This window comes from Bos javanicus, chromosome 5, assembly GCF_032452875.1.
Source record: "Bos javanicus breed banteng chromosome 5, ARS-OSU_banteng_1.0, whole genome shotgun sequence".
Taxonomy (NCBI): domain Eukaryota; kingdom Metazoa; phylum Chordata; class Mammalia; order Artiodactyla; family Bovidae; genus Bos; species Bos javanicus.
In genome coordinates this window covers 27,387,311-27,411,351 of record NC_083872.1, presented here as the reverse complement: position 1 = coordinate 27,411,351, position 24,041 = coordinate 27,387,311, and the positions used below count along the sequence as shown (strand labels likewise).

The following is a 24,041-nucleotide window of genomic DNA, read 5'->3' as shown; positions in this document are numbered from 1 at the left end:
CAGCCCTGTCCCCAGCCCCGTGTACTGGAAAGGATTCCCCTGTCCCGGCTGTACTGATAAATATGGAAACTCCATCTTTATTGGCTGTATAAACATCTCTGGTCTGTACATACATTTCATACATCATAGTGCAGGGCCTGAAGGGAGGGCCAAAGTGGAGGCCCCCGCAGTACAACAGCTCACTGCTTCCCCTAAAGCCCTGCCCACTCTCCCCAAACTCCTGCTCCCTCTCCCTCCCGGAAGCTACTGTGTGGGGAGGGGTCGGGGTCAAGAGGCTAGGAGACAGGAGGGCTTGGTGGGGGAGGACATGTGTAAGTGCTAGATCAAACACGGAAGCAAAACAGGCAACGGCGCAGGCAACAAGCAGGGTGCGGGTGGGGCAGGGGAGCACGGGCTCTCACTGGGCTCTGGGGCCCTGCCCTCACCGTGTGGGAGAGAGAGGCTCTGTGGTCTCAACCTGCATCCTCAGAACTAGAGACAAAGGTGCCACAGGTGAGCTGAGGAGGCCCAGAGGGAGACAGCAGCAAAGGCTCCATTCCGGGACCTTCAGCCCCTCTCTCTACATGTCACGGGCACCATCTACGTGTGTACAGCTGGGGGAGCCAGACGGGGTTCTCGGGGGACCGTGGTGCCCCAGCAGGTCGTGAGGGAGGAAGCTGGCTCTGGGGGGAGAGAAGAGAGGCCCTCGAGTAGTCTTCTAGGGACAGCATTCAGTGAAGGAGAGCGAGGGCCCTAGAGAGCCCCCCAGCCCAGCCAGGGGGGTGACAGCAGCAACTGGTTCACACAATGACGAGGACAGGGAACAGAAGACAGCTGCCCCGGAACACCGGTCAACAGGGAGGGCTGTCCCGCTCCACTCTCTCAAGTCTCAGGCCCAGCAGCAGCTGAGACAGAAGCACTCACTCCTTTCCCCTCACACGCGCCAGTGCGGAAGGGGGCACGCCCATGCCCCAAACCAAGGGGACCTGGCCATAGAGCACCACCCTTCAGGCCTGTTTCTGTCCAACCAGGGTCTCTCGCCCAGGGACTGATGACTGGGGCAGCCCTGGGGCAGAAACGTGGGCATGGAGGAGCTTGGCAGGGGCCTGATCTGGTAGGGGCAGAGTGCCAACACGCCCCCTGGGGCCTGCTGGGTAGGCAGATCCTCAGGGAGTCAGGAACTCGGTACCTGGTTCTGCAAAGGGAGGGGACAAAGGGGAGGGGCAGGTCCGGGGAGAAGGCCTAGCCACTCAGGGGGTGCAGATCCACTTTGACTTTTTCCCCACAGCTCAGCATCCCAATGGTGGGGAAGAAGCCTCCAGAAGGTACAACAGCATCCTTCTTGCCAATGATCTTGCCATTCCGAGTGAAGAAAACCTAGGGGTGGAGGAGGAGAGCGGGATGGGCAGCAGGCTCTGCCTGATGCTGGGGCTACACAGGCCTGAACCCCATCCTTCCCAACTCCCGCCACCGCAGGAGAGAGATGGACGGCGATGCACGAAGTGACCACGAGAGGGCGTCCAGAGGCCGGAAACCAGCCTCTCAACCAGTCTCCCCACTCGGCAAGCCCGCGCCCCTCCCCAGGCTCCGCCCTCTCCTCCGCAGGGGCGCCAGCCTGGCCCAGCCCCGGACCCCCGCGCTCACCACCACCTTCTTGCCCTCGTGCTCTTGCTCTATCTCCTCCCCGTCATCTTCCTCTTCCTCCTCTTCCTCTTCTTCCTCCCCTTCCTGGTGCAGATACATGACATTCCGGACATTCCGCACAGCTCGGGCAGTCGGGGACAGGATCACTGTGTCACAGCTGTCGTCGCTGTCACCTAAGAGGCCAGGACACCTGAGCTCCTGCGGTTCTGCCCGCAGAACCCACCCTCTGCCCGGCCAGCCAGGTTGGCCACGGACACCCCCACTCACCCTCACTGTCCAGAATGTAGTCCCGGGGGAACATGATTCCACAGCCCATTATGTCCCCTTTGTAACAGCGTGGCCCGAAAGGGTCCCCCACGCCACTGCCATGAAAGATCTTCCCGTCATCTGTTGGGAGGAGGGGAGACTACACGCACCTGCAGGAGGGGCTGATACCCTACACCCCCAGAGCCCGCCCCGCCAGAAGCCCAAGTGCCCCTCCTTCCCTCTCTGGCCCCAAGGAAGGGAGGAGAGAAAATGAGGGCACCAGAAGAGAGACACGTCTGTCCCCTCAAAGGGCTGAGGGGGAGCTCCCTCAGGAGCTGATCAGAGAGCGGAGAAGGGCCTGGGGGGAGGGAGAGGTGGGACCAGGAACTCAAGGCTTGTCCTTTCTAAAGAAAGCCCGCAAGGAAATCGAACCAGTCAAAGGAAGAAAATGCAGAATCTGCAGGAAGGGAGCAGAGGGAGCCAACTAAGAGGCCTGGAATGTCCAGTTTGGGCCCAGCTTCCCCGCCCCTGTTCTGCTCCCCTGGCTTGTCGGGCTGGGAGGGAAAACAGGAGAAAGCTAGCAGCTTGGGAAGGGGACAGCAGGGGGCAGCAGGGGAGAGTCTCTCAGGTCAGACGCTAGAGGAGAGGCCCCTGGTGCGGGGTCAGGAAAATGGGTGTCCCTGCACCCCCCACCCCCACAGCCCCTGCTCCCCCAGGGCAGCCCCTCACGCACCTGCATGATAAGCCACAGACCCTCTGCTCCAGCCAGGGTGCCTGTTCTTGGGATAATCCTATGCCAATGTGAAAAAAGGAAAGCTGTGATACCACGCAGAAAAGAAGATGGGAGAGTGGCATCTGAACCCTCACCTTCTGGAACAAGCTACAACCCAGATGGCTGCTCCCACCCCGGCAGGCTCACACCTTCAGGCACTGGAGGTTGCAGGGGGTGGGGGCAGAGTGACAAGGTGCTGGGGTGCCAGAGTTGTGGGGTGCCCTCACCCCCCATCGAGGCCCTGGTGTGTGTGTGTGTGTGGTAGGCTCACAACCCTCTGTCAGCCCCGAGGTGACTAAGGGTCTGTACCCTTACATAGCAGACACACATGACCTTTCTGTCTCAGGTTAAGATGCCTCTCTGCAGCCGGGCCCCTTCACCTCCCTTGGAGCTCCCAGCTCTAGACCAGAAGCCCCAGAGCTGAGCATCCCCCGGGCAGAAAGCCAGCATTAGTGCCCACCTTCCGGGCCAGCCCCAAGGCGATGTAGCATTTCTCTCCAGGGTCCACGATCTCCACCTCAAAGTAGTGGCTACGGGTGCTGAGTGGGCGCCGGGCCTGGGCCAGCCCCACGTCCACGATGCTCTTGCCCTTGCCCAAGTACTCCAGCAGCTGTGGGGAGAGAACCAGGGGTGGGGACCAGGCTGACACCCACCCTGGAAACCTGGTTCCAAGGCTGTCTGGGGACCAGTTTCCTGGTCTCTCACAGAAAGCCCAGCTGAAAGGGAAGTGGTGCTGGAGGCATAAGGAGGGACTCGGTGCTCCCAGCAGGCAGGGGAGAACAGGCATGGGGCGGGGGAGTGGAGGCGGCAGGAGGAGCATGCAGGCTGAGCCCCTACTGAAGACTGCACCCACCTGCCTACTGAGACAAGGACTCTCTCCTTGCTGTGGGGAGACAGGAGAGCAGCCCCAAGATCCCAGTGGCTGGGCGCCAGGACCACACAGGGCTCTCTCGGCCATCACCTCCCTCGGTCACCGTGCCTGCCTGGAAAGGGCCACCCAGGGGCCCTGAACACAGAGAAGAGGAGAAGCGAAGGCTAGGCTAAGAGGAAGCCTAACGGCTTTCTCAGGGTACCTCGGGAGGCCGAGGAGAATGCAGAGGTTAGGGGCCAAGTCCAGACATCTGAGGGAGGGGAGACAGCTCAGAAGCCACTTCTGCCTGGGATGGGACTGATACAGTTTCTCAAGGTCTTTGTTGTACTTGGCTCTGAAAAGAGCTGTTTGTAGCCTTGTCGGGGAGGTGCCGGGGAGCCAGGGACAGACCAGCTCTGCTCCTGCATTCAGTGTGAGGGAGGGGGCCAGGCAGAGCAGGGCTAGAAAGGCAGGCATTCCTGCTCCCAGCCCCTCGCGGCTCTTTTAAGCTGGAGCAGGGGTGTGGAGGGGAGCTGACTGATGGGCTCCTGGGGCTCCTCAGCCCCAGTGATCCTGCCTGGGCAAGACGGGGCGGCAACCCCCAATCTGGGAGGATTTATTTATCAGTTGTCATGGTAATAGTGGCGCCGTGACTCAACCCTGTCCCGTCTGTCCCCCACCCTCAGCATCACCTGGGATTCCTTAATCCCTTTTTAATTAGCCAAACTGCCCCTCAAGACTTTCTTCTACCCTCCCACCCTCTGGCCCTGAAGAAAGCTCACTCCCTGGGGACCTCCTCCACTTCTCCCTGGCAAACCTTGTGTGGGACACTGGCCTCTCACCCCACAAAGAACTCCTGCCTGAACAGGAAAGGCATCACGCTCGCCAGCACCAGCACCCGAGCCTCCGTGTGTCTTCAGCAGAGGGAGAGGCCACATCCTCACCACCCCTTCAGGGAGGCACTGGCCCACCCTCACCCTGGAGCCCCGAAACCCTGGCACAGCAAGTCCATCCTCCCCTCCGCCCCAGAGAACCGCAGGCAGGCGGGGGTCGGGGGCACCAGGAGAAAAGCTGGAGGTTTATGGCAGATCACTGGATCTTTCTCCCCTCCTTCCTCCAGCCAGGACTGTACACACTTCACGGCACCCTGGCTCCGCGATGTCACACTCCTAGGCCAAGTCTCCATTGTCTCACACTGCATTCTTCTATTAGAAAGAGGCCCCCTGAAGGTGGTCTTCTGATTTACCGGGTATTGTGAAGGCCCACCCTGTCTAAATTCTACTTCTGGTCCTCTGGGTGGGCTCGGCTGGGCCTGAATTCCTCCATTGTCTCTCTCCCCACAAGGCTGGGGGTGGGCTTGCGGGGTTATGGGGTCTGATGCACATTAACTAGCATGGACTCCACCCAGTCTGAGCAGCCCCCAGCCCACCCTCTCCTCTGCATTGCCGAACTGGGTGGGGGATCCCACAGCTGCCCTTGACCCACGGCATCCAACTGGCCTCAGTGTAGGAAACACAGTGTTCTCCATTCTCAGAGCCAAAAGACAGCGGATCCAGATCCTGATCCTTGGGAAAAACCCGCCCAACCATTCCCCCTGCCTCGGCCCTGAGGAGGACAGGCTGCCTTTTTGTTATGGATAGGGTAGGGAGGCTTCCTTAAGCTACAAGGCCAGGAGGATAAAACACTAATGCAACACACTTATTCGGGCTCTAAAACCTACTCCCCACCCTGCAGAGCAGCTCAGAAGGCACAGCGGCTCACCGCCCAGGAGCCTAGGTTCCTTGCACAGTCAGGAGAGGAACCACCACCTGCATCTCCAAAAACGGTGGCAAAGTGAAGTGAGTGCCAAGGGCCTAGTCTGACCCCTGGCCGGTGATAAATGCACACATCGGCCTTTCCTAAACTCAGGAAATGGGGGTTATACTAGAATACCCCAGTGTTCCAGTGCTCCCTAAACATTAACAATCGCCCCAAAGCTACAACAGACTGGAACTGCCAATCACAAAGAAGGAAAGGATCTTTCATCTCAGCCCTTACCCCCCTCCCCCACATCAGAATGGCCGCTGATCATCACCGTTTCCCTAGGATACTCCCCAGATGACTCCACCCAGATGACCAACTGCCTCCCTCCCAAGGCTTTCTCCTCAAACAATGCCTCTATCAACATCTTTGGTGGGGGTAGGGGAACTCTTTCCTTAAGGCTCTCAAGACCCCCTACACCTCCCTCTACACACAACAGAAGCCTCGAGAGGCCAAACAGTTCACCCCCACAGAGCAGAGGCTGCAAACCAGAGTGCAGAGAGCCTCCTGCACCCCACCCCTCCCTCATAGCGGCAGCACCTACTCTTTGCCTCCTCTCCTGCTGCGACCCGCCCTCGTCTTGCCAGCAGAGACCCTAATCCCTCTTGACAGGAGCAAGGGAGGGCTCAGTGCCCCGAGGGCCTAGAAGCAGCTGAAACACGAACCAGGAACGTGCTTCCCACCGGCCAGCTCAGGCCCCAACAAGGTCTCCTCCTGGGTTGGGTCTGGGGAGGACCCCTGAGAGGGTGGGGCCTCATTCACCCCACTTTGTGTACGATAGCTGTTGCCCTGTCACTAAGGAATTGTCAGAGGAGCTATGAACGGAAATGAGGAACAAAGAATGAGTCTAACCCCCCAGCCCTACCTACTGCCCCTCGCCCTCAGCATGTCACGTAAGCACACTGCACAAGGCCCGGGGATGGGGATGAGGGGCAGCCTTCCCCATCTCGGAGCGAACATTGCAACAGCAACTCTTCAGCATCCCAGAGCTCTGCGAAGGGGGCGCTCTCTAGGAGGGGAAAGTAAGGCAGCAGGAAGCAGGGAAAGACTGCCGTCTGGAAAGAGCCAGGTCTGTCCATATATAGATCCTCAGATCAAACAAACACAACTAAATATTAACAATTGTTAATCTAGGCAGTGGAGACCCAGGGGGCATTTACTGTGCTACTTTTTCAGCTTTTCTGTATGTTGGAAACTTCTCAGAATGAATTGTTAGGGTTAAAAAAAAAAGTCTGGAGTTTAAGTCTCTCTTCTGTCTGGGGAGAACCAGTGAGAAAGGAGAAGAGAGGATAACTGACACTACAAAACTGAAAGAAACAGGAGTAAAAGACTTCCAAGGTGGCCAAGAAGACTCACCTGGCTAATGACACTAGACAAGAAAATCTCTGGGAAAGTGGGCTTAAGCCCAGGAACTCTGGACTCATCTTGTGCGACGGGGCAGGAGAGACTGGCTGCAGTAGAGTGGGCCTGGGTAGAAGGCAGCATGTATCAGACAGTGGGAAAGGTGGGGGGAGGGGGCACAAGGAGTATCTAGGCTTAGTTCTGCTACTAATTCACTGTGACATTTGATCAAGTCTCTTTATTTTCTCTGGGGCTGTTTTCTCAGCAGTACAAGAGGATATGTGGGAATGTGTGGGCAGTCACACAGCTGGGGCGGGGGGGCATGGTTTGAGGAGCTACCAGCATCTTGGGTCTTGGAGCCAGGGATGCTAAATGTCCTGCCCATTAAGAAACTGTCTCACTTAAGATGCCCACAGTCTCCACACTGAGAAACCTGGGCGGGATGGCATCAAAGCCTGCCCCAGATTGCCCCAGACTTTTACGGTTCCACAGGGTGCTCTCCTGGGAACATGATCAGGGCAGGAGAAATAGGCTGCAACCACAGCAGAGGTCAAGGTCCCTGGGAAGGGCTCCGTACAGAGGGGGACATAAAAACAGGAAGGGCAGAGGGGAGAAGCAGCTGCACTAGACATCTTTAGAAACAGGAGGCACAGGCGCAGCCCAGTGACCTCTCCCAGGCTCTTGCAGGCTGACAACACTCAGATCACCAGATTGGAAATACAGTGGATGGTCAGAAGGGACACGAAGGAGGAGGCCAGGAGGCAACAGTGGAGATGGTGGGTCAAAGGGCTGGAAGAAACTGGGTAAGTTACCCTCACTTGAAAGATGAGGTGGTTGGCAAGACTAGAAAAGAGGCGTGCCTCAAGAGGCTCATGTCCAAGGCAGCCCCAGAGGACCAAGTACGCAGGGAACGGCATGCCTACCCTGCCAGCTGTCCCCAGCTGGGGCTGGGGCTTAAGAGAAGAGTTAAACTCAATAGCTTACATCTAAGAGAGAAAAAAAATTCTTAAATATGTGGCCTGAGGGCACTGGGGGAAGGGCAGAGAGGAAGGAAGGCTATTTATAAACACCTACAGGATTCTGCATCAATTAGAAAAGACTGCCTGGGAGGAGCAAGGAGCAGAGTGGGGACAGGTCCAGGCAGAGAAAGGGTGCCAGGAACTCTTGAGGAGAGGTCAAGGATGAGAGCTGGAACATCGCCCTGGCTCAGCCCCAACTTCAACTCTGTAGATGTTGTCAGAATGATGGTGGAAGGGGGAAAGAAAGGAGAGATGAAGATCAGGGAGTGGGCATCTGAGGTCTCCGGGCTGGTGGCCATTGCAGTCCCTGGATCCCAGTGCCAGAAGGGGGTGCAGAGTGTGAGAAGCTGCAGGAATGCACGCTTCCTACCATTTTCCCTGGATTGGACGCACCTTGCACTCCAGAAGTGGAGAGCCTTGCTCATAAGCTACTCCCACCCCCCACTGCTTCTGTTTTGCTATCAAAGGCTGAGTTAAAAACAGCCTGGCTTGGGGTGAGAAGGCCAGAGGGTGGAGGAAAAGGTTGAGCCAGGAGCGGGAGGGCAGCAGAGGGACAATTCCACGTGGGAGGCCTGAGCAGCCCACCAGAGGTCAGGGCCAGACCCCTGACTCAGCAGCCATCCACTTCCAAGCTAGCATGAGGCACAGAGGCTAAGTATGAAGAATTTCCCTCCCTTAAGGTCTATACACTTCCAACCAAGTTTAAAATCTAGACAGGGGACTAACGCAGGTATGATGAGATGTATGAAAAGGCCAGCTTTGGAGGGTCAAGGACTCTCACTGAATCATCATCCGCCTCTATTCTCATCCTATAAAATGTGGGAAGGCCAAAGAGACTGACATGGATGCTTACTCAAAAAAGCATCTCGAAGAACCTCTCCCAACACGAGTAGGATTTATGATGACACCTACCCCACATCACAGCGAATGAAAAGCTGGGCCAGCTGGGCTGGGTTCAAGCCAAAAGGGAGGTCCAGGCATCCAGCCTCTCCAAAATCAGCCCCGCCTCTCAAAGGCAGACAGACGTTCAGGGCAGCAGCGTGCGCCACCCTGGGGACTGAAGGAACCAAAGAGGCAAAGGAGAGCTACTGCTTTCCCCAAGGTTGAGTGATGAGCCTGAGCTCTCAAACAAAAGGGAAGGTGGGAAAGGAGGACCAAGGCTAAGGGAACACAGACCTGGACGCAAGGACCGTGTCATGGTGCCAGGCACTGCTGCTCAAACTCTCACTTTCCAAAACCCTACAGAAGACACTGTCTTCACTGCCTATTCCAAGCAATCCTAAGAGCCGCTGGGGCCCCAGGAGTTCTGCCCGACGCCCTCCACCCACTGCCCCTTACTTACGGTTCCACAGACTCGGACGTCGTGCAGCCGGCCCCACTCATCCTCGTAACTGTCCACCATCATGACGCTGTCATCCTCGCGGCCCAGCTCGGCGTTGAGGTGCAGCCGTACCTCCTCCCCCAGCGAGTGCATGCCCACTGCCGGAAACAGCCCGTCCGGGGACATGGGCATGATGGTGGAGCCCACCTGAGTTGTCAGGAGAGAAGGAAGGAGGGAGCTGCCGCCTGGCTCACTTTCCCCACGGCTCATCTAATTCTCACAAGGGGACTTTTGAGAATGATGCAACCAGTCATCACCACACACACTGACAGGAGAGCAAAACAGAGGTACAGAGAAGTTTGGAAAAAAGCTGCTGAGCACTCCTGGCTGAGCAAGCAATCCACAGAGCTAGAAGGCAAACAGCAAGTCTCTCGACGTGCCAAATACTTTTGATACATGTTGAGTGTGGACTGCAGCAGGAAGAGAGCTCAGGATAGATGCTAAGGGAGGAAAACCCCTCAGCAGAGAACTGAGAAAGCGATTTCCCTGGGCAGGAGGTGGGGCTGGGGAGGAGAAGGAAGACAGCCTGGGTCTCTCCTATGTGTTCTTATCCCAGCCCTCCACCATCACTCGCCTTTGAAGAGGGAAGGAAAGGAGAAGTGAAACAAGGAACACAAAACACAGAAAAGACATATCCTCAAAAGCATTCAAGTCAAACGTCCCAAGACGACCTCCAGCTTACGGAGCCAGGCCATAAACTCTTCCTTTTTTCCTACTCAAAACCTTCCTCCACATCACCCCATTCTGTACCCCCTCAAACTCTGCCCCTCCTCCACTGCATAAACTTGCCCCTCTGTGTCTATCACCTGGGGACAGTCCCAGCTTCCCCTGGGTGAGGGGAGGGTCTTCTACATGCAGGAGAGCCCAGGAGAATTTAAGACTGAACTGAAGAAGATGGGAAATGAGCCCAGGGGTCCTGGGCTGGCCCCAGCCAGCAGACTCTTTCATAGCACTCACACAAGTCCCTGGACAGCTTCAAGCATTGAAATCCCACTCAGGATGTCCCACTTACCCGCTTCCCATTTTTAGTGAAGAAGATCTGGGCAGTCTGCACATCAAAGGACACTGGCTCAATGCCACAACCAATCCGGTCCCCAGAGTTGCACTTTGACCCAAACTGCCGACCCTTGGCTCGGCCATTGTAAAGCCTGTAGAGAGGGCGGAAAGACACACTATCTGAGCCTGGCCTCCCAACTTCTCCCCAGTACTCCTGCTCGCCTTCACTCTGCAACACCATCTACCTGCGTCCTCGTATGAGCTCCACCCTCCCCTTTAAGTCTGCAAGCCTCCAAGGAGAGTCAACAGGCCACCTTCCTGACCTGATCAGAAAAATCTAGGAAAATACCCCAAGACCAGTGAAGGAATGGCCAAAGCCACCCTGAGGTAGTCCCTTGTATCTAAGATTCCCAAATCTGCAGAAAAGGGGTTGGGTGCCACAAGAGGCAACTCACTTGCCATCATCAGCATGGTAGGCCACAGAGTCAGGCAACCAGCCAGGCTGGTGATCCAAGCTATAGTACTGAGGGACCAGTCCCACAGCAATGGTGCCCCTGACCCCACTGTCCACAATCGACACCTGGAGGGAGGAGAGCAGGGCACAGTTAGCACAGAGGGGAGCAGACATCAAAGGGGCTGAGGCCCAAAGAGCCAGGAGACAGGGGATCAAAGAGAAAGGATGCCCAGAGGAAGAACGGGGGAAAGTGAGGGCCCACTTTACCACAATTACTTACAAAATAATTTCCAAGCTATGGGAAAAGACAGGAGACAGAGTAGATGCCGGGCTTGGGTTAGGGTGTGAGAAAAGACATGGGTCAAATTCTACCTAGGTGAAGGGCAAGAGAGCCAAAGGGACAGGGTGACAGAACTCTACGGTGCCTCTCAGATTAGGCATCGTGATATTCTGGGCCCTTTTCCCAGCCAACAGGATAATCCTGATGGAAAGTTTAAAGAACTAGGTCAAGAATCCAGTAAAAGAGCTCCCTGGAGCTAAACCATTTCACCCCCTGCTCTGCCCACCCATAGCCTTGATCACCTCAAAATAATTGCTGTCCTTTGTCAGGGGTCGAGAAGCCACATAGCAGCCAACTTCACCAGAGTTTCCATGGTAACTGAAGGAGAAATGAAGAGGGAGGTCCATTAGCATCCTAGCCCAGGAGTTTGGGGGAGTGCCTTAGTGTCCCCAACCCCCACCCTGTGAGGGCCAGCTGAGAGGAGAATCCATCTGGTCACACTGGGGTCATCTGCACAAACACCATAACAAGATACTTGAGGTCACCCGCTGCCTCCAGCAAGGGTCAACCTATACCAGACCACTGCACGCCTGGCTTACGCACTGCCAGTGGGGAAGAGAAGGAGAGCCTCCCAGAGTTGCCTATTAGGCGGTCTCACACCCTGTCTAACCTCAATCCTTCATGCTGCAGCTTCAGCCCTTTTCCTCTGGCTCTGTCCTCAGTGGAGTTTGAGAATGGCTAGTCTCTATCCTCTGGACCAAAGCCTTTCATAGATTGAAAGAGTTATTCACTCCCCACTCCTCAACTTTCTTGTTTCCAGGCTAGATAGCACTACTTCTGTCCCTCTTCCAGTGACAATTCTGTGAGAGAATTCGGTTCCAACGGAGTCAAGGGAGAGTTTCAAGCCAGAAACAGAAAACAAACACACAAACCAAAGGGTTGGAAGGCAGTGAGCAGGATGCACTACCGGGCCATTCTTCCCAAAACAGGAAGTCCACTGCCTTTGAAATGGTCATTCTTTCACCAAACCCAACTCAAGAGATGCAGGCAGGAGACCCAGGCATCACACAGACTCACTGGAGTCCTCTCGACAAGACAGTTGGGCAACTCCTGAGACCCCAGCAGCCTCCATCTCTGACATGACTACTTCCGATGCAGACCAGGACAGAGGGACCCAGAGACACAGGCCCAGAGGGGTGCAAGGTGAAGAAGCACACTGCTCCATCAGAAAGGCCTCCAGAGTCCACTGCATCCCCATGCAGTATAGACAGGTCTCTGCTTCTGCAAAAGCCCCTTTTCATCTCTGAGACCTGACATAGAAAGGAAAATGTGAAAGCCCTCCCTGAAACTCACCTCAAAGTGTCTCCATCTACAAGAATATGCTTGAACCTCTCCTGATATCGGAAAGCCCGGACCTCTCGAATCTCCCGGATCCGCCGGCGCCAATTCAGAAACCGGTAGTGCAGGTTGAGGTCATCCATCTTGTTCATGAGAACAAACCTGCCAAGGGGAGAAGGGACTTGAGGAAGAGGAAGCAGGGCCCTGAGCACCTTGACCAGTTCTACCTAGAATGCAGAAAAGACTCTAGACTTGAAGCCAGGTGCCTAGATTGACCTTAACAATCCCCACCCTCGTCCTTTTATTCAAACATTTACTGAGCTCCCTATACGTGCTCCTGCTGTCCAAGGTGCTATGGATATAGCTGTGAACAAGGATGGGCTGCCTATTCTCAGAGCGCTTCCATTCTACCTAGACAGCGCAGGAATAAGCAGAGTGACATGATGAAAGAATAACAAGTTGAACTCTATGAGATGAAAAGGTGACTGGCATGTGACAAGCCCAAGAAAGAGCTTCCCAGGCAGAGGGGACAGCCAGAACACAGGTCCTGAGGTGCAAGGCAGCTGGCATGATAGGAAAATAGGTCAGGTGGCTGGTGTGCAGGGAATGTGAGGCAGAAAAAATGTACCAGAAAAGGATGGAAGGAAGGTAGGGGCCAGATCAATTCTCTACAGACCATGTTAAGGAGTCTGAATTTTATTCCAAGTATGATGGGAAAGCTCTGGAGGGTTTTAAGCTCGGAAATGATATGTTTCTAAGGCTTATCTGATTGTAAAGATCATTCAGGCGGTTGGCTGGAGACTAAACTCATCACAAGATGAGCAAAACAGAGTGGCAAACAATCAAGAGGCTGCAGCTGCTGTTCTAATGAGAGATGGCATCCACAAAGACGGTTGTAGAGAAGATGGAGAGGAGTAGGATGACCCAGGTATTTAAACCACCAACAGTGCTAACGCATAGATGAATGAATCTTCCCCAAAGTGACACAAAGAGGGGTTACTTTCTCTTCCCATATCCCAAACCCTGGGACAAAGGTTCCATCAAGGCCTGACAGTGTCCTGCACACAGTAGGGGCTTAGGAAGCTGGCTAGGCTAAATTCACTCCCCATGCGCATATTACAAGCTTCTGCAGTAGCTACAAGCCACTGCGTGGCTCAGAAGGGTAGGCACCTGCGGGGTAGCCCTAGGACTGGCCTCCTAGGACTGGCCTCCTCGGCACTCGGCCAGGGCTCGACCCCAGGTTGATGCTGGCGCCCCAGACCTAGGGGCATCTGCTTGCCTAGAATCCCATAGCCTTGGCACCAGCGAGAGGAGGCCGCACCGGGCCCCGCCTCCACCCGGATCACTCAGAGGAGACCCGGGGGAAAGGAGCACTGGCCCGTCAGTGTGACTACGCCCAGACTCCCCAGGCCCTGCTCTGGGCCGAGAAGGGTCCCCAGAGAGGAAGCCCAGCGACCAGAGCGCAAGGCCCCGCCCCTGACTCCGAAGCCTCCGCCCAGGACCCCCGCCTCCCGCCTCCCGCCTCAGGCTCGGTGGAGACCGACCCGAGGCCTCCGGGACCCCGCCCCCGATCCCCGCCTACCGGGGCCGCCGCGTCCTCCTCATCCATAGGCCTCTCAGCTCCGCACACTAGCTCTTCGGCCGCCGCCACCACACACATCCGGGTCCCCGCCCTTCCTACGCTCCCCGAGACCCGCCCCTTTGGACCCACTCTGGCCAATCTGCAGCGGCCGAGGACGACAGGCACCTTCAGGAGCCAATCGAAGGACGCAGGCCGGACCGGCCGCGGCCCGGTGAACCGGGTACCTAGCGCCGGGTAGGGGCTGGTAAACCCGGGTGTCGAGAGGGTGGTAGGCGGCGACGTGGCGGCCCAGACGCCGCACTGGGCGCCCCGGGCGCTGAGTGGCCGGTCAAGGGGCGGCTCCCGCCCCGTGTGGGGCGGGCGGGTAAGGTCGCTGCGTACCCACAAATACTGTGACTATTCCCTCAGCGCCAGTTCCGTGTCAGACGTGATGCTAAGAGCTCTGTAGGAATGTCCTTTTAATCCACTCAACAACCTTATGAAATGAGTCTTATTATTAAATCCTGTTTGCGTGTGCAGAGCCTGAGACTGGTCTCCATAACGCGTGTACCTGTTACCATATGTTTTGTATTCTCCAGAGTTATACCATTACCGTGTGCTTTATATTCCCCCGAGCTCCATTTCATGTCACCTTGCCTTCATTCTGGGCAAGGCATTCCTACCAGGAGAAAACTTCGAATGTAAAAAGCAGAGGGATTGGTGTGACTTAAGGAAAGTTACGCTGGGGCCATAATGAGGAGGAGATGGATATGGTACTGACCTTTATCGCACACCTACTGGAGGGTGGTTATTGCCCTTCTGGGGAGGACGTTCCCCATTTCCTCCATTACCAAATTTCTCTTCTCCGGGTAGGAAGATTTTCTCCCCTCCTCTGTATTTCTTCTAATTCTTTTTTTTTTTTAAGTCTTTATTGAATCTGTTACAATATGGCTTCTATGTTTCGGTTTTTTGGCCATGAGGCATGTGGGATCTTAGCTCCTCTTCCCAGGATGAACCCACAGGTTCTGCACTGGATGTGGTCTTGACTACTGGACCACCAGGGGACATCCCCCCTCCTCTGTATTCTTATATCATTTTCTTTGCACCTCATTTAGAGCACTTTATTACAGTCTTACTTTTACTATTAAAGTGATCTCTGTGTGTAGATCTCTCTCTGCTGGAGTGTGAGGTCCTTCTGACCCGTGGGAGCCATCAGATTCTTATCAGAAAGAGGTGCTCTACAGATGTTGAATGAAATGGAAGCCATGCTCTCTTATAAACAGTGGCCACTTGGCATAATGGAAAGATGTGTCAGAAATAGATGTAGACTGGAAATTAGGAAATCTGAATTAGAACCCCAGATCTCTGACTAACCTTTACTTGTCATGTTTCCTTAGTCTCCTTAATCTGGGACAGTTATTCAGTCTTTCCTGAAAAGTAGATGCCAGTGATTTTGTATAATGTCCCTCTGTTTCATTTATCCGACTATCATTTTACTCATTATTAGATTGAGGTTATATGTTAACAACTGTATTCAGATCTATGAGTAATTTTTGTATATGTTACAAGGTATAGATGAAAGTTCTTTTTTTCTTTTTTTACACATGGAGATCCAATTGTTCCAGCAGAATTTGTTGGAAATATTGTCCTTTCTCTATGAATTCCTTTGCACCTTTGTAAAACATGTACTGAACAACCGTTATTAAAAAGTCTTCAGGGGCCTTGCTTGGTGGTCTAGTGTTTGGGACTCCACGCTTCCGATGCAGGGGGTGTGGACTCAATTCCTGGTTGGGGAATTAAGATCCTATATGCTACAGGGTGTGGCCAAAAATAAATAAAAATTTTAAAGTGTTTTTAAAAAAGAAATCAATTAGCCATATTCGTGTGGGTCTATTTCTAGACTCTCTGTTCCACTGATCTGATTTATGTTTTATTATAATTTTATAATAAGTCTTGAAATCAGGTAGGATAAGTCTTTAAATTTTGTTCTTTTTAAAAGTTGGTTTGAGTTACTCCAAGTCCTTTGCATTTCCACATGAGACTATCAGTTTGCCAATTTCTACCAAAAAAGCACTCTGGGAATTTAATTGGCATTACACTGAATCTATTGATCAATTTGGGGAGAACTGACATTTTAACAATATGGAGTCCAATCCACGAGGACTGTACTGACGTCTTCCACTCTAATCCGGTACCACAGAGCTCATTTTAGCCTTCCTCCCTACTTCTCTGTAACTTCTCTCTCAGACAAAGAGAAACCCAATATCCATTACTTATTTGCTCAACCCCAGTGTACATTAAGCAGTTTCAAAATTTTTAATCCATAAGCCCATGAGACACAAATTTATCAACTAGAGTACAGTTTTTATGTAGCATATAGAGCATGCCATTCCGTTTATCATTAGCCTTACAGTTTCCAGTCAAAACACTGTTTTCCAAAGTTACTTAGGTAGCACCTTTTTTCCCCTCACCACCTTACTTGTCACCTTATGTCATACATGTCCAATATAGTTAGATTTACCTGTTACAGTCTGCATCCTATCCTGGAATACCCGACCATCCTGTTTGATTTTTTTAGGTGTTAAGCATGTGTTGGATGGACAGACATTAATTCTAAGCTCCCTGTGAATACAATTCCTCCTTAAGTATGTCCATGTCATACAGTTACATCCACATAAATAAATGCTCTATCAATCTGTTGATTTTTATTCATGTAATTATCAAAAAGAGCAAACTTCAGATCTGCAGTTATTACTCCTTCTTCACTAATGATTCCCAGTTCCCAACCATCTGGCTAACTTCAGCCCCATCCAGAAACTTCTCTGCTCCCTTTCTGGTTTACCTCTCTCTGGCATAACTGGGACACTGGGAATCTAGGCAGAACAAGTCATGCACACACCTGCCACATGACCCTATACTCTCATACCTCTTACACAAAGATGTGCTTTTCTGAGATGGCCTCCATCCTTCCCTCTCTTCAACCTATCTTAACCTATCTTTTCTCCTAAATTCTATTTTAAAGACCTATTCTCCAGGAAACCCCCTTTGATTTATCCTGGGGCCAGGTTTCCCTCTCTTATTGAACCCTGACCACACTGGGCCTCTCAGTCTCTTTGGCCTTTACTCTGAGAACAACAGGAGGGACAGGGAAAAGTGAGAAGGGGGACTGGAGGACTGAGAAAGCCAAGAGCTGCCCTGGGTGGCCTGGGCTAGCTCAGAAGTATAGAAGCACCAGTGGAGCCTCCAGGGAGTTACAGTGTACCCCCCTCACCTTGAGAGGGCCTTGAGAAGCCCTCCCCCAGGACTGCCTTTGTTCGCACCCAAAACAACAACCTTTACTTGTATTAGTTCCAAACATGAGCTAGGAGCTGGGGGTCCAGAGATGAAGAAGGTATGGGGCTCTTGTTCTCAAAACACTCATAATCTAATTGGAAAAATAAGACACGAGAAAAGATGAGCAGACATTTAAGACAGCAACACAATAATATGGATGAATTCAGAGAAAGGCAGACCGCTGGCCAAGCAGGTGGGGAAGAGGTGGCAGAATCTGGTCTGTGGTAAGAGGGATGGCAGGGGGGAGTTTCATCCTTATGAGCTGAAGATTTGTAACCCAGATTACCTCTGAGCATCACACCTTCACTTCCCCTAGTCTCAGTTCAGACTCAGAGATGAGAAACTGCCAAGGGGTTCTGGGGAGGGTGATCCCACCAACTGGTTGAACCAGAGTGTGCTTCCAGAGCCAACTGTCCACCGGGCCATGAATGCCATATGGGAGCACAGGTCCTTGGGCAGGAAAGAGGGGCACAGAGTACCACCAAAGACTCTTGAGGAGGAGAGAGCCACAGGAGCAAGACCAACTGGGAGGCTGCATGTGGGACAGATGGCAGAAATCGGAGCTGGAGACGAGCTGAGGTTACCACAACAGTTCCCATCAGACCCATACCAGACTCAGGCCACGTCATGATGTGATCATTCAGCCATCTCTTTGGGACTTTCCATCTGTAGACTGTGCTACTACTTGTCTTTCTGCAGACTCAATGCTCAAAAGGATCCAGGCAGGCCCCCTCCTTTACCTCTGGTTCTCAAAAGGAAGTCAGCACCCAATGGTGCTGTGGGTTTGGAGGGACCGGTTTGGGTGAGAGGAGTAAGAGGACAGAGTGTAACCTGCAAGAGGAGGACGTCCTGTCAAGGTTTATTTAAAAAAGCCTAAGTAATAGCCCAAGCTGTCTAGCCTTTTCACAGCCCCAACCGAAGCTTTCTCTCCACAGAGGCCAGACAGGGTCCCAGGGGTCTGTTTTGACCCACGCTCCATCCTGAGCACTTACTGTGACCTTCAGACCTCTGCTCTGGGTGCTGAGGTGAAAGGCATCCCAAAGGGAGGAAAGCGGAGTTTGAGAGTCTCAGTCTGCAAGAAAGAGCCTAGTTAGATCTCAGCCTTGGAAGCACACAGCTCTGCACACCTAGGCTGAAGGCATGGGGAAGAGGGAAGAGCAGTGCTGGGGAGGCAGGTGGGACTGGGCTGTTCAGGGCTGTGCTGAGACTACGTGGCAGCACCAAGCTGGCAGTGGAGTATAACCAGGGGAAATCTGTAGAGGTGATGTAGGAGGGTGCATGGGGGAATTTGGGAAGGGAGCAGTGGATGTGAGAGGCTGGCAGAGTATTGGGCTTCTGTGCAATATAACCTGCAAAATCACTTTACCCAAACTTTATTTAAAAGCCACACTGAGATCCTGCAGGGAGCGCAGCCATCTCTTTCCCATCCCAACTTTCCATAGAACTTTCCGTCTTATTCAAGAGCAACAAGTAGAGTCAGGAGAAAAGCCCTAGCCAGAGATGTGTGCTGGGCAAAATAAATAGTGATAAGGACAGAGGGACAGGATGGAGCACACTACCCCGGGGTCAGAGCTGGAAGCAGGAGGCCCTAGAGCCTCCTAGAGTAGAGGAGAGCTGCCCCTCCCCACTGCCCCAGCAGCCTCCTCCCTGCCTGCCCAATCTGCGTCACTGTCTCTGGGCTACTGGAAGACACTGCTTCCTAAATGTCCTAGGGTCCTGGGGTAGCCCTGCAGGGAGGGGGCTGGGAGTAACTTTTTTTTTTTTTTTCATTTACCGAAAAGTTCAGGAAGCTCTTGCTGACATTCTTGCTTGGGGGCCCAGAATTTAAACTTAGTCACTGCCCAGAGCCCTTGTTTTAGGAAAGAATGAGATGGCCAGTGTTGCATAACCCAGAGCTGTGTGGGTGGGGGTTGCAGAAGGAAACGGTCCTTCTTCCTCCCTCTAGGAAGGAAGGCTCAGCTAGGAGTTCTGGGGATGGGCAGGGCACTGCCTGGGGAAGGGAGGCCACGGGTGGGGGAGGTGGAGTGGACAGACCAATGGAGTGAAAGCCCCAGAGAGCAGGCTGACCCGAAACACTCAGCCCCATCACTGTCCAACCCTCCTTGGCATAGAACAGCTTGAATAATCCAGAAAACCCAATGGATGATGCTGGGTGGGGATGGAGTGGGGGCCAGATTCTGGGAAAGGAGAGGAATGGAGGGGTGGGCTGACTTGGATGAAGGACAGAGGTTGGTTGAGGTCTGCTCTTTGGCCACCGTCCCTTAGAGCAGCCAGAGTGTGGGTTCCTCTACCTCCCCTCCCCAACCCCCCATAATTTCAGCTGGTCAGTCACCCATCCCTACCTCCCAGGTGTTCAGCCAGCTCTCCTATTGCCACACTGCCGCCTCGCTGCCTCCCCCACCACGCCCCACAATCCTTCCAGGCTCTTATGGCCCCAGTATAGTCCTCGGATTTCTGACAGTTCATCCAAGGCGTGCTCCCCCGCTTTTCCAACATCCTACTCAAGTCTGGCCCCATCTCCTGCCTTCCCCTCAGTCGCGTTTCAGGGAAACTTTCTCTTGTTCCTCCCTCAGCTTTGCTCTTCCTCTCCTCGCCCTCGGTTTACTCTCCCCCATCAGCAGTCGGTTCTCCCAAAACCCGACTTCTCCGTCGTCTCCGCCTTTTCTCTCTTTTCTTCGCCCGCATCCCCCTCCCGACCTCCACACCACCCCTTCTCCGTCCACTTAAGTCCGCCATCTTCTCCCTCCCCACCGGAATCCCTGGGTCTCCTTCACCCGCCACACACACCCCCGAACTGGCTTTCAGATTTCCCCCTCATCCCAACTCCGGTCCTCTCCTGCTTCCACCACTTCCCACCCTCCAGGGCCTCCAGCCAGCTGTCCAGCTCCCAAATTCCGGGCGAGATTCCCGGGAACAAAGCAAGAAAAATCAGAGTAATTTGGGAAGAAAACAGAAACTGGGAAGGGAGGAGGTAGAGAAGAGTGGGGAGGACCCAGGTGGAGGGGGGGCCTCTCCAGTCCCACCCAGTTTAGGGAATGCCCCTGCCTTCTCCACACGCCCCCCCTTCACCTGGCTCTTAAAGGGCCCGGCCCCTGCCGGCGGCTACTTAAGGCAGAGGGGCGGCGGCGGGCAGCAGCTTCGCTACGACTGCTCTGGGAGGAGTGGACGGGGCGAAAATCCTGACCATGACCCCCCACAGGCTGCTGCCGCCACTGCTGCTAACTTTGCTGCTCGCTGCCCGCCCAGGAGGCGCCTTGGCAAGGTGCCCAGGCTGCGGGCAGGGGGTGTCGGCGGGTTGTCCAGGGGGCTGCGCGGAGGAGGAGGATGGGGGGCCGGCGGCAGAAGGCTGTGCGGAAGCTGGGGGCTGTCTCAGGAGGGAGGGGCAGCAGTGCGGGGTCTACACTCCCAACTGCGCCCCAGGACTGCAGTGCCAGCCGCCGGAGAAAGAGGATTTGCCTTTGCGGGCTCTGCTGCAGGGCCGGGGCCGCTGCAGCCGGGCGCGCACGCCCTCGGGTGAGTCCGCCGCGCCCCGCCCCTGCCCCGCCCACGGGAGCCCCGCAATTCTGCAGACTGGGTCCCGAGGGATGAGCTCGGCCAGATGGACGCTTCCTTCTCCCTATCTCTGGCAGATTCCAAGCAGTGCCTGCTCCCCTCCTTGTCTTTTCTTCGCCCTGACACCCTGACTTTCCTTTCCCATCCTGAGCTCCGGGAGGGGGGTGGGAGGGGGGTATATGTTGGGGGGTGAAAGGGCAAGTGCGGGGAGCTCCTACAAGGCTGGAGTGAGGCTGCCGGCCCTAGGGGTGAAGCAGGGAGATGTCTGACCCGGCAACCTTTTTTGCCCCCTCAGCCTATTTTCTCTTGAGGGGAAAGGGAGAGTTGGAAGGGTTTAGGGACTTGCTGTATGCCACAGAAGCCCAGCTCCTTCAGCCCTAGACGCCCAAGCTGGAGAAAGCACCCAGACATTGTTCCCAGCTTCCACTTAGAAAAAGAGGGAAGAGAACTCCAGACTCCCAAACCCTGAACACACTGAGAAATATCTCCTTTTAATATCAGGGTGACCAAAGCACCTGAACGTAGAGTGAAAAATAGAAGATGGCTCAAATCCAGAGCTGTTTTAGACTAGACTAGGGTCAGAGGGTTGGCGCTGGCCCTCTCCCCCGCCCCCAGGGGGAGGGTTAGAGGTGGGAAAAGAAGCAATCTGCCAAATCAGGGTTATGATTTAAAGCTTTTCAGAACCCTCCACCCACCTCACCGCACCCTAAGCCAGAGAGGAGAATAGAAGGCTGAGTCATTGAGTGGGTGGGACAGAAGTGAGTCAGAACCTGAAAGATGGGGGGCAGCAGGGAGATGCGGAGAGCAGGAAATGTAAAACGGCCCCCACCCCAAGGGCATCTGATCGCTTCCATGGGAAGGGATGGGAAATCAACTTTCAGTTTCTTTCAGTCCCAAATGCCTGGGTCCAAGCTGCTTGGGGTTCTCCTGGAAAGTGGTGGTCTGGGTGGGTCAGAGGAGGCAGCTGGCAGCATGGTCATGGTAGGATACTGAATAGAGAGAATGAGAGGCAAGATCTAAGAAGTGTGGAGGAAGAAAGATCAGATTTGGGGTTGCAGAAGAAATGGTTCTTGGGTTTTGAGATGGGAGCAACTGTCTAGGCTTGAGGTCTGGGGGCTGAGCAGAGCTTGTCTTTGTGCGTGGAGAGGGAGAGACGTCACTTCAGGGCTCATAATATTTCATTTCTAGCTGGGGCAAATTCCAAGCAGCGCCAACTCTCCTCCGTGTCTTTTTTTCACCCCGACACTCTGACTTTCCCTTCTCATCCTGAGCTCTCCCCAAGCCCCCCAGTACCGTGCGTGAAACTTTTTTCAGAGAAGGGAGCAGCCCGCAGGTTGGAACCTTTCATTTCTGCACCTTTACAGTCTGCTCTCCTTCCACCTCCTGGTTAAGGGCTGAATTGCACAGGTTCCTGGGACCGCGGGAGTTGAGCTTGGCTGAGCCTCAGGGGACCAAAAGGCCCCCATTGCAGTGCCCCTAAATTAACTGTGTCTCCGGCCTGGGAGGGCTAGGCTGAGTCACATTAGGGTCACAGGGAGGACACACATTCCACTTGGGTCCCTGCTGACCCGCTCGCCTCGTCGTTTCTCTTCTGCCTCATCTCCCTGGCTTGGTGCGCCCCCTGCTGGCCTCCTGTGGAACAACCAGGCCTTTTTACCCAAAGCCCCAAGGCTCTCTGTCAATGCTTGTACGGTATTGATTTTCGCTTTCCAAAGTACTTGTCTTTTATAAGCCTTAAAACTAGCCTGGGGATATTATCATGAAAGGTAATATCACCATTGTTCAGAGAAGGAAACCTAGGCCTTGAGAAGGTAACAGTGGAGCCAGACTCTAAGCCCCATCACTGCTCTGAAAACCCCGCTCCTTTCCACTTGACTCTGTTTGACATCTGGTTGATTTCCGGGCTCTTCTTCCACCATTCCTCTTGCGGCTGTAGGAGAGAATCCCAAGGAGAGTAAGCCTCAAGCAGGGACCGCTCGCTCGCAGGACGTGAACCGCAGAGACCAACAGAGGAACTCGGGGACCTCTACCACTCCTTCCCGGTCCAATTCTGGGGGCGTACAAGACACTGAGATGGTGAGTTTGGGGCTGGCAGGGTGCAGAAGGGGTGGGGAGCCCTGGAGATTCTCCTCTGAGACCACTCCCTTGGGCTTGCCAAAGTCTCCCATCCCAGTCCTGGGAGCCTGGCTGGTGGGCCCAGCAGGCTCTGCAGCGGAGCTGTCCCTCCCCCCAAGGGTCCCTGCCGCAAACATCTGGACTCCGTGCTGCAGCAACTCCAGACCGAGGTCTTCCGCGGGGCTCACACCCTCTACGTGCCTAATTGTGACCATAGGGGCTTCTACCGGAAGCGGCAGGTGAGGCCATTCCTCCCCTTCCTTGGCCCATAGTACAAGATGATTGGGTTTTACAGAGTTGGGGATTTACAGAGTTGTATAAATGAGACGCTGCCCTTCCTTTAGGGCTCTCCTAGCTTTAGGGCCACACATAGAGAATAGCCGACTGCAGCTGTGGGAGGGGTTAGATTATCTAAGTGAAACTGAAAGTCGCTCAGTCCTGTCTGACCCTTTGTGACCCCCATGGACTGTATAGCCTGCCAGGCTCCTCTGTCCATGGGATTCTCCATGCCAGAATACTGGAGTGGGTAGCCGTTCCCTTCTCCTAGGGATCTTCCCAACCCAGGGATCGAACCCAGGTCTTCTGCGCTGCAGGCGGGTTCTTTACCATCTGAGCCACCAGGGAAGCTCTTAGATTATCTAAGGAACATCTAACTCTGAGAGAGGTTCACATAAGCATCAAAATCACCCTGCCATGAACATCAGTGGCAGAGCCCCGCCCGCAGAGCCTGAGAATTTGCATTGTAATGTGGCCCCTAGTGATCCTGTTGGTTCAGAAACCACACTTTGAGAACCATGGCTCTAGCCTAGAAGAACGGGCATGCTCTGGTGGGTGGAGAAGAGAAGCCACGGAAGGGAAGCCAGTGGGGCTCACTATCCTGAGAACACTCAGATGTCTCCACAGACTCAGACTCAAGAATCCACAGCCCGTTCCCAACCCCAGGGCCCCTCCCATCTCTCCCGCTGGAGCCTCCAGGCACCTCTGATCCCTGTGCCTCTCTCCCCAGTGCCGCTCCTCCCAGGGGCAGCGCCGAGGTCCTTGCTGGTGTGTGGATCGCATGGGCCAGCCCCTGCCCGGGTCTTCAGAAGGCGGCGATGGAAGCTCCCTCTGCCCCACCGGCAGCAGCGGCTAAGCCTGGGCTGGGGGCTGCAGGGCCACTGGCAGGAGCATGGGGCCGTCCTCTTGGTTATTTGTTGAGTGATGGGTAACTACACGTTCAGGCCCTGCCCCGCTGTCCCCCTCACCCCTGGGGCCTCACATGTGGAAAGATTGTTCGTGTCGGCTTGGGGTGTTAATAAAGCTGTGTTGGGGGATCTCTGGTTTATGTCTCTGTGTTCACCTCTCACATTTATGGAGTCACTGGCCCTTCTTTCTACCTCC

At 54.4% G+C, this 24,041-nt stretch overlaps 2 protein-coding genes across 4 annotated transcripts; one reads left to right on the top strand and one right to left on the bottom strand.

The window, feature by feature from the left end:
• Nucleotides 1–51: 51 nt before the first annotated feature.
• On the bottom strand, nucleotides 52–13,827 carry SPRYD3 (SPRY domain containing 3). 2 transcript variants are annotated; one of them, XM_061415968.1, is made up of 11 exons: nucleotides 13,683–13,827; nucleotides 12,116–12,262; nucleotides 11,065–11,140; nucleotides 10,484–10,608; nucleotides 10,045–10,180; nucleotides 8,994–9,179; nucleotides 3,102–3,251; nucleotides 2,603–2,660; nucleotides 1,891–2,010; nucleotides 1,624–1,796; nucleotides 52–1,356 (listed from the first exon to the last, which is right to left on the bottom strand). In XM_061415968.1, the coding sequence occupies exons 1-11, from the start codon at nucleotides 13,703–13,705 to the stop codon at nucleotides 1,222–1,224; spliced, it is 1,329 nt and encodes a 442-aa protein (XP_061271952.1). In that variant the 5' UTR covers nucleotides 13,706–13,827; the 3' UTR covers nucleotides 52–1,221. The 2 variants fall into 2 exon arrangements, with proteins under 2 accessions (XP_061271952.1, XP_061271953.1); XM_061415969.1 differs by having other exon boundaries at nucleotides 1,630–1,796; nucleotides 13,683–13,789.
• A 6,107-nt stretch (nucleotides 13,828–19,934) lies between these two features.
• Nucleotides 19,935–23,974, top strand: IGFBP6 (insulin like growth factor binding protein 6). 2 transcript variants are annotated; one of them, XM_061415970.1, is made up of 4 exons: nucleotides 19,935–20,507; nucleotides 22,483–22,622; nucleotides 22,707–22,900; nucleotides 23,668–23,974. In XM_061415970.1, exons 1-4 carry the CDS (start codon nucleotides 20,180–20,182, stop codon nucleotides 23,867–23,869), a joined length of 864 nt encoding a protein of 287 aa, XP_061271954.1. In that variant the 5' UTR covers nucleotides 19,935–20,179; the 3' UTR covers nucleotides 23,870–23,974. The 2 variants fall into 2 exon arrangements, with proteins under 2 accessions (XP_061271954.1, XP_061271955.1); XM_061415971.1 differs by having other exon boundaries at nucleotides 19,971–20,507; nucleotides 22,781–22,900.
• The last annotated feature ends 67 nt before the right edge of the window (nucleotides 23,975–24,041 follow it).